This window comes from Lottia gigantea, assembly GCF_000327385.1.
Source record: "Lottia gigantea unplaced genomic scaffold LOTGIsca_11, whole genome shotgun sequence".
Lineage (NCBI taxonomy): Eukaryota > Metazoa > Mollusca > Gastropoda > Lottiidae > Lottia > Lottia gigantea.
Window position 1 is genome coordinate 3,057,013 of NW_008707001.1, and position 10,519 is coordinate 3,067,531.

Genomic DNA, 10,519 nt, shown 5'->3' on the forward strand with positions numbered 1-10,519 from the left:
TCCCTATCCATAAAAATATTGGTGTGTTGAAAATCTTTCTCTGTGATATTTTGATCTAGACCTGGCTGGGTCCCTGGCATTGTATTTGCATGGAGCAGAAGTTGGTAAGAACCTAAAGCTGTCGAGAAACAGATAGGAACTGACAGTTTCTTCTCTGATTTCTCTATTACTATTTGATGTTCCTTTTTCAAAAATAAATATTAGGATCTATCTGATTGTATGGACTTGTAGACATAGAAACACCATTCTTACGACAAAAATTATCTTCGAATGATGTGAAACAGGAACGAGAAGTTGGCAGGCTCCTATCGAACTTTTCACCACTGTATTTATATTGAGATAGAATCAGTTATAGCAGTACATGTTTAATGTAAGAATATGACCTAGTTAGTTGGTGTAAGATGTGACAGGTGTCAGTATAAAGAAATTACAGGTATTTTAGTTGACGAGGTTTACCTTGGGAGTATTTTGGTTGTGACTATAATTAACCTATATACCTATATAATAAATAGTCCGAAACAGTCTGACGCTTATATAGAATCTGTTAGCAAAGTGTCTAAAAAAAAAAAAAAAAATCTAGTCTGTAGCCTTACTCAAGATTAAGAAAACTGTGTCATAATTATCTGACTCCAAAGATCCGAGAGTTTTAAGATAAGCCACCTTCTGATGTAAGAGGGGCATAGTATTTAGTCTATCGTGTAGAGAATTCCTTTTAGTGGATGGAGGCTAATGCCGCTGTCCTGGCAAAATTTCCCTCATCGCACCCTGCATAGTGTTGCCCATCTTCATTAGCCATCATGTTGCAGAAAAGCAGGAAGTAAAACTCCATTCATTTCATTTTCATTTTTTTACTGGATTGAAAATTCAAAAACTAATTTAATTAACTTGTTTAATAGAGGCCTGTATTTTCACCCTCATTGATATGGCCTATGTCTGAGGAAGTCTCATTCCAAAATAGGCTACCACAAAAACTTAGTTGTCGATGCAACATGTTTCGGACTAATCAGAACAATATTACAGAGTTATACAAGGAAAGGTGTGAGATATTAAGTCTGGTTAATAATTCTACAATTAATACCTTCTATTGTTTACCTGTAATTAATGTATTGTGCAGGTACTTGCTGACCTTGTCAAAGGTCATTTAATACCCATTGTCCAGCCTGTTATTATGCAATATGACGTTCAAGCAACTATATAAGAAGTTGTTTATTAGCCGAGATGAATGTGTAGGTGTTCAGGTTACGTCAATGTAAATTAAAATCGTGTCGCCCTATTTAACAAGTTTTTTACCTTTAGGCATTTTTTTAACGGAAGGAAACATCAGCTAGTTTATATGTATATGACTGCTAAATATTTATCACGTTCAGCACGAAATGAATATCTTTCCGTGTTCTTCAGGTTCAGATTCGGAGCTAGTTCTAAAAATTTAAAAGATAGTTGGTTTATTAGGCGTGGAACTGCCCTTGGAAAAGTATTCCTCTTAACCCGAGTAAATCAAAACGAGGAAAGCAGGAATTAAATCCAATTTCATTAGTCCAATGAATTACAAAATCTGCAGAAAGGCACTGTTAATTGTATTGAGAGCACATCTAGAATATTTCTCGGCTTCAAATCTCTTCATATAATAAAACCCCATTTAGTAAACCAGTTTCTAGACATACAATATTGCTTAAATATTTAATCTGAACAAGAGAACGATAAGGCTGAAGTGAGAAACAGAGTTTGTTAGAAATCGATTTCTACCAGACTATCATAATATATAGATTATGCTTCTATTTCTGTATAGTATACTATACTGCATTATTTATTCTTATATCTTACTTCGCTGGCTTTATTTTTAGTCTGAATATTGCAATCTAAAATATCGTATAAACCAAAATACGTCAAATGAATTGTTCATAAGACTGATCATACAATTCATAAGACTGATCATACAATTCATAAGACTGATCATATGGTTCATAAGACTGATCATACAGTTCATAAGACTGATCATACAGTTCCTAAGACTGATCATACAGTTCATAAGACTGATCATACAGTTCATAAGACTGATCATACAGTTCATAAGACTGATCATACAGTTCATAAGACTGATCATACAGTTCATAAGACTGATCATATGGTTCATAAGACTGATCATACAGTTCCTAAGACTGATCATACAGTTCATAAGACTGATCATACACATATCAAAGGAATAATTTGTAAAAATAAGGTAGATAATTCTTCTGCATCATTATTTATTTTTATAGCTTACTTCGCAGGTTTTATTTGTTGTAATCTGCATACCGCTATACTAGCATATTATCGTCTAAACAAAGACATAAAGAGAATATGATATTGATACACATATCAAAGGCATAATTTCAAAAAAATTAACACAGACAATCCTTGTATATCATTATTTATTCTTACATTGTACTCCGTTGGTTTTACTTGTGTTTATCTGCATATTGCAATCTTTACTATAAGGATATGGATTCTTCAAGTCGTCGCGTATTACGCTATACGTCATATACTGTATATTGTATATATCACGTGGGTGGCGCACTGGCACTTTAAATATATTAGTCAACAACCAAACCAACAACACAGAATCATCCAATTTGAACCAATCCAACTACCAACTACTACGACTACCAACTACTTAGTTTGTGATATCAGCATATGCTGGAAGCAAACGTTAACTTGTCATCTACCTACCAACTTAAATATATTTAAGGTATTCTTTGATTTTAATGTATCATAAGCATCTGGATCAGATTGTAGAAATGAAAAAGTCTGCCATCTGGTTGCTATCTATATTGAGTGGCATCACAGAAGAAACCTGGTATTCATTCCTTAGATTCCCTTATCAAACCTGCCATCTACACAAAAACAATCATCACAGCCAGAACATAAATACTACCAGTTGGATACATACAATACTTAAAGGGCGATAGTCTGGATATTACAGTATGAAAAACCTTTTGAATGTAATATGTTCTATCTTAAATGGCTTACAAATAGAAATCAAAAGAAAATTTGAAGCAAATTCTGAAATCTTCGATATTAAAATGATTTGATTTGCGAAATATCTTTTTTCGTGTTTTTTTTTCTGTAAATGTCCATGATATAGTACTTTTTTCCAAGTAGAGACATAAAAGCCCGGGTTCATTAAAGGATTGGACAGTAATCGTAAACATATTAGAATCATATGATAACAGACAACCCTACTTTAATGCGAATAACTCCACACATAGTTCATCTTTTTAATAGGTCAAAGGTCAAGACATATCTACATCTTTCTCTGTATTGAAAGTAAACATAAATTGTTTGCCTTCCTATTGTTTTCACTAGAAGGGATGCTGGGCTAGGTCAGGAAGGACAATAAGGGACGCAGTCGGGGTCGAACTAGACGACGTATTGGTCAATAAAATCCAGTTGAATATATTGACCTGACATCACCTGAAAATGATGATATCAGGTGTCCGAACAATAGGTGACCCGTTTGTCAGGGGTCATTGCTTGGTCCGTTAGTCTCTCGGGTATATTTGATAGCCTTTTTACGGGCTTTACGACAGGACAAGTCATGAACATTATAACTGTAAATCTAGATGTTTACGATGCTCTGCTTAAAACTAATACGACCCTGAAATACCTGTATCTTGTACTTACTTTATGACCCTTGTTGAATTGCACAGTACACACAATAACACAACCATCAGTCAGCGGGTTTCATAGATAAACGGGTACCTGTGGTATGTTAATGGAGGTCTTTAGGTACCTTCCTCCCGAGATAACACTTTTTACAAAACAAAATAGATTAATTATCCTTTGTTTATTTAGATACATGCTGACATTTCGACGGATTATGGACAAAGATTTTGAGATTTCGAGAGAATCTTTGAAATATTAAAATAACACACAATATTTAAACTGTCAAGTTGCATTGTTTAGTGAAATATTAAATCAGATGTTAACTCGCTATCGAGATTTCTGTCTACAAAAGAATGCTTTTAGATAAAGTGCTGTTGACAAATGGTAGTTGTGTGATCCTAATTTGATTATTTCGCTTTCTTCTTACACAAATCTTTCATTTACAACCTATATGAACTCAATCGAGAGTTCTGCAACCGTATTATATTACCAGAGAGAGAACAGCCATTCACTGTCCTCTTATGTCAAATGATTAGGATTTATGTCTCAGCTACGATATCAGTTATTCCATTACTTTCCATTACCCCATCTCCATAACAGTTATCTTCTCAGTTATCATATCATGTCTCTGTCTCAGTTACTACACCATTACCCTAACTCAACAGTCTTATCGCTACTCTATCTCAGCTATCTTTCCATTACTCTAGATCAGCTATCTTACCATAACGCTACATCAGTTATCTTTCCATTACTCTATCTCAGTTATCCTACCATTTCTCTATCTCAGCTATCTTATCATTACTCAAATCTCAGTTATTTTTCCATTACTCCATCTCAGCTATCTTATCATTACTCTATCACGGTTATCTTACCATTACTCTATCTCAGCTATCTTACCATTACTATATCTCAGCTCAGCTATCTTACCATTACTCTATCTCAGATATCTTACCATTACTCTAGATCAGTTATCTTACCATTACTCTATCTCAGCTATCTTACCATTACTATATCTCAGCTCAGCTATCTTACCATTACTCTATCTCAGATACCTTACCATTACTCTAGATCAGTTATCTTACCATTACTCTATCTCAGCTATTTTACCATTACTCTATCTCCCATATCTTACCATTAGTCTACATCAGTTATCTTTCCATTACTCTACATTAGTTATCTTTTCATTACTCCATCTCAGTTATCTTACCATTACTCTATCTCATCTATCTTACCATTACTCTATCTCAGCTATCTTACCATTACTCTATCTCCGATATCTTACCATTACTCTACATCAGCTATCTTTCCATTACTCTACATTAGTTATCTTTTCATTACTCCATCTCAGTTATCTTACCATTACTCTACATTAGTTATCTTATCATTACTCCATCTCAGTTATCTTACTCTGCCCAGTTATCTGAGCCAAAGGAAGGATATTGAAGATATAAGGATCCGGATTAAATTCACTAAAAAGTAATCTTGTAATTTGAGTAAACATTGTGAAATGAAATAAATGTATTGTGTTTGAGAAGATATCGGATGTCAACGATGTAATGCATTTATCATGTTCCTTCTGTTTTTAATGGAAGTATTGATGAAATTAGATACAATAATCTCTTACAAACAGGCTGTGAATCCCTCAGCAGTTAGGAAAAAGTGGAATATTTCCACAGTCTCACACATTTCTTTATATGATTGCATGTTACATGTCGTTTTTTTTTTTATCTGTAGGACAATACTAAACACGAAATCCGCGAATAATGACACACACAGACAAACGTAACCCCATTTCCGCTAACTCCACCACGGTCTATGCAATTAAATTGTTATTTTATACAGTTTGTGACAAGTTATAGTCCAGGTTTATTTCTGGTTGTAACGAATTACTTGAACGTGGGACAATCTCCAGTTACATTCAATTCATGTTACAAGCTTGGCTGATTTTAAAGTTCTATGAAATCATTTAAAGAAACCCGACACTACCCATCCAAACTAAAATTGGTAAGTCAAGTCATTAGAGTCAATAGGAGTAGATATAAAATGAGTCCAATAGAACTTACACTTTCTTTTTTTTTTCTTTTTTTTTCAGGTCTTCGAGGTTTCCAACAGATAACAGATAATCTAACCAAACCAAACCAAACCAACGACTACCATTCAACTACCAATCAACAAGAAAGATCAGAACGAGTTTGGAAGAATGAAGGAGACCGAGTAACTCACGCCACACCATCCAGGGCCGAGTTTCACCGCCATGTCATTCGACCCGACCAGATCTAACGAAGAATCAACAACCAAACCAACAACACCGAATCATCCAATTTGATCCAATCCAACTACCAACTACTACGACCACCAATAACTACCTAGTTTGCGATATCAGCATCCGCTGGAAGCGAACGTTAACTTGTCATCTACCTACCTACCTACTTACACTGTCGTTGCGTTTGTTTGTACCATTGTTTTCAATTGAAGGCGTAGGCTATCGTACGTCGGATTTGTACTCTGTAATAACACCAATAGCCGAGATTGAAAGTAAATGCTTTGACGACTTTATGTTAATAAGAACAACAAGATTCAAGTTGCTTCAGATTATGTTACATTCTATATACAATATCATGTAAGCGTGAAATGATTTTTTAGAAACTTAGCCTGTGCATAACTATTGTATTGAAATGCATCGACTGGCGTGAAAATCTTGTAGACTATACAGTAGTTGTGAAAGTATTGTATTGGTATAAATCGCAATCCAACTGCAACAACTTTTAGAAAATCTCCGTGTATTGGAGTGAATTATCATCTTCACAATTGATGTCACGTTTACTCCACCTGTATAATTTTATGATAATCATGTTATCATGTCAGCAGACGTCAGTCTATGAGTATATATACAGGTATTTATATTATCTCATATCGACTGGTGTATCCCATTGTTTCCTCATCATGATATCCTTCCTTTCCGTCTGTAACTAGTTGAGTCATAGTCATGTTTAACCTCTGATAATTTTATTGGGCATCTTTTCTCACGATCATCCGGTTAAACTCTGACATCTTTCAAGTAGAGAGAGGGGGGAGGGGGGCACAGGTTTTTCTTTCACTATGCTATGTGGATTGATTACAATTTTGAAAATGGAGGGGGGGGGGGGGTTCAAAGCCTACCAAAGACCAAACACAAAGCTGTATTGATAGCCACCAGAGGCAGCTGGAGAGTAGTAGCCAAGTTTCAGACTGGTCGATAACTACTGTCCAGAAGAATAAGAGTTACGCAAGTTTTGCTTAAGTCAACGAATGATTAAATACGTCTCAGAGACATTGTAATCATCAGCATCTTTCGAAATAGTCCGAGCTGTCCACATACTTAAAAGAGGCTTGAGTCAACAACGCACATGATGGACTTTGTAAGAGTCAGGAACTTTCGGCTTACATGTAGGATGGGATATCGTTCCTATAGGTTATAAATAATGTAGGATATCTCAGATAGATAAAATAGTAATAATAACTGACAGTTGTAACGCACGACAACAATTTTTCTATTTTCTCAAGTTATTTTCTCTCCACTAAGAATTAGATAGAATCAACAATGTTTGAATGATTGAAACAACAATCTGAATATAGACATAGATACATCAGCCAAGTTGTCTTGTCTAAAAATTCATTTAGAATGGTCCAACACCATTGGAAGTCATGAAGTCTGAATCGTATACTTCTTCTCTATATTCCGTAATGGTATATCCGTAGTGTATCACTATAGGATGTATCACTGGGATGAAGAGGTATCAACTGGGATGTAGAGGTATCACTGGGATGTAAAGATATCACTGGGATGTAGAGTTATCACTGGGATGTAGAGGTATCAACTGGGATGTAGAGGTATCAGGTCTTGGTGAAGCACACCCTGTCCTTCCAAACCTCCAGTCTCTTGTTAATTTCTTTATAGTTGGGCACACAAGATATCTAGCAACTGTCCTTAGCTTCATAGTCAGAATAACTGTTTGGTAGCCAGTCTCATAAAGTGTATGATTCATAAAATATCATGAAAAAGGATTATTAAATCTGTTTTTCGGCTTCCTTTTACACAATTCGAAATTTAAGCGAGGCGTAGAATTTCCAACAAAAATGTAAGTATAGGCCTATGTCTGTCTGTAAGTTATTATAAACTGCATTTTGGTTCTCATTTTTAGAAATTTCTGACTTCACTTCCGGTTATTGTTATTTCATCATGAGAAATACAGAACTATCATTTCTAATGGGATATTATTCTTGTTTAAAAAACTATATTTCAATGATATTTTTTTTTATCTATTTAAGCTATCTTCATCATTATTCAACGCCTTGAAGACAAATTATATTATATTATCTGACCTTCATTAGACTCATGGTAAATATTCACACGGTTTCAATATTTCATCTTTTTTCCCTTTGTACTTCGTAGATCCAGCACTTCAGCTCAGAATATATACATGGTAGAATAGGATAAAGGAATAGATTTGTGCAGTAGCATTTTTAGGGGGTGGGGTAATTCCCTCGTAATTTTTAAATTTATCTCAGTCATCTGAAATCCATTGGTTTCTAAGAGTCTCTGCGCAGCCCCAATAGCCCTGGCCCCTAAGGCATTTTCTAGATACACCCCTGGATTCGTGCTAATATTTACAACATAATTTTAGCTACATTTATATCTTTTCAAATTTTCAAATTTTATCGACACCATCTACACTTTGCATGGAAACCCCACGTGAGATTTGTATTCTGTAAAATTCCAATTCATTTTATTACAGTTTTTATTGACGAAATGGTAACATGTGTGATTGGCAGGTAAAGGTTAGAAATATTGGTTTTTCCAAACAAATGTGATTAAGATATAAAAGTTTACTATTTAAAGATGTGGGAAAAGAGCTTTATCTCAATCGGTTATAGTCATTTGCCTTCTTAAAGATGGGTTTCCTTATTTTTTACTGTCAAATTAAGCAAACTAGTTGATTAATTGGTTTCTGGGAACCTAACTTAATGGTAAATATATTTGTTATAATTCGGCCAGTGTCATCTTATAATGTGTAGGCCTAGGATACTCCGTGAAAGTTCGTGTTTCCCAGGTCGCAATTTATATATGACTATAGCGAAAGGTACAAAATCTCATTGCATTATATGTAAATAGAAACTGTTTACTTCAGTACTTGATTCACAACAATAAGTTTAGACCATGAAAAGAAGTTGTCGGTTGAGATTTAAATTTGAAAATCACGTCATGTGAAATATCAACGTAGGTCTATTTAAAGAACACCACCCTGTTTTTCAAGTTAACGGTTTAGTAAATAAACAATACTTAGAGGCTAGCATCTGGCACACATATTAAAGGGATGATCTCAGGTATTATGATTCTGATTAAAATTAAGAGCTTATTGTTTCGTTCCGTGTCTATGGTGTAACTCTTAAATGAATTTATTTTACTTTTTGTTTTTCAAACATGCGTGGATATGTTTTGTAAGTTTTACTTTTCTTTGATGTGGCTTTTGCAAAAAGAGTACGCCATGCACTGTGCAATGAGGAAAACTTAACCAGCTGAACGCATTAGCCTTATCTATTTCGCTCAGGTGTAGTATACAATGAATTTCAAGGTAAATGCAGTAGACTACTTAAACAAGGTATTAGTCATCAAGCCAGGTGGTATAGTAAATATATGTAATCTGTATATTGCCGTGTATTATCATCAATAACTAACAGTAAAATATCGATATATAATGTGATTTATTGTAAAAGTATATACCTGTATATAGAGCCTACATACCTATCTGATTTCACATGACATCTTAGCATTAAGTCAGTAGATTATCGAGTAACTATTACTATTAGAGTTTTAATGGGATATGTATTGAGGTTTTCTAATCTTTTTATGTGTTTCGGGGATACTGATGGCTTCCTTTTGCACCATTCCAATTCCCGTAAGATGTTTGTGGCTCATTTAGTAATAGAAATGCTTGACCGTAAATTGTGTCATTTTCACTATTACACCATCAAACGCTCAAGACCAACAGACGAACAGACATCTGACTGGAAATTGGAATGGTGCAGATTTGTGCATCCTTTATAGTATGTATAGGTAAAAGTATATCCAAACCATCCATGTATATCCCAGCATAATTCAAGCTATTAGTTATTCATTAATGATTGAGAATTTGAGTTTCGCGTCATAGTGCATGGAGTATTCCCTATAGTAACTTATATTGGTATATCTATTAACAAATTTCTATATTATTGTCAAGTCCACCGCCACAATTTCACAGAAAAATGTTATTATCTTTTAGTTAGTAGTTATTAAGTATCGATAATGACGTGAAGCTTTACACCCTACTGTAAAGATTATTGTTGTAAGTACTATCTTCGCAGTTTCGCAGAAAAACGTTGGTAATCTTTACTGAGTAGTTATTGACTATCTTAATGAAAAACATAAATCATATGAAATAAAGTCGAGTTTTACGTACTACTGTTTAGAGTCACGTCTATCTATTAACAAATTTCTATATAAATGTTGTGTCTACCTACGCAGTTTCACAGAAAAATGTTAATAACTTTTAGTTAGTTGTTATTAAATAACGATTATCAATAAAGTTAAATGAAATGAAGTTTTACGCCTTCTTATTTATAACATGTCCTACGTATTTATCAACTAATCATATTAGATTATTTCTGTATATTTATGTACTTACAATATTTCTTAGTGTATAGTATATTGTATTTATAACTAAGGTGCTAAAATAGAATATATCAACCTACAGTCTTTCATAGAAAAATGTTATTTAATTTTATCAATTTATTGTACATGTGTAAAGAAACCATTTGAACAAGCTGTCGTTTCAATGTTCAAATTTCAGAAGTTTAACGA

At 34.0% G+C, this 10,519-nt stretch overlaps 1 protein-coding gene across 1 annotated transcript; it reads left to right on the forward strand.

Moving 5' to 3' along the window:
• Nucleotides 1-1,954: 1,954 nt before the first annotated feature.
• Nucleotides 1,955-5,922, forward strand: LOTGIDRAFT_156575 (hypothetical protein; the record flags this gene model as incomplete). Its single annotated transcript, XM_009047206.1, has 2 exons — nt 1,955-2,267; nt 5,735-5,922. The coding sequence occupies 2 exons, from the start codon at nt 1,955-1,957 to the stop codon at nt 5,920-5,922; spliced, it is 501 nt and encodes a 166-aa protein (XP_009045454.1).
• Between the last annotated feature and the right edge of the window lie 4,597 nt (nt 5,923-10,519).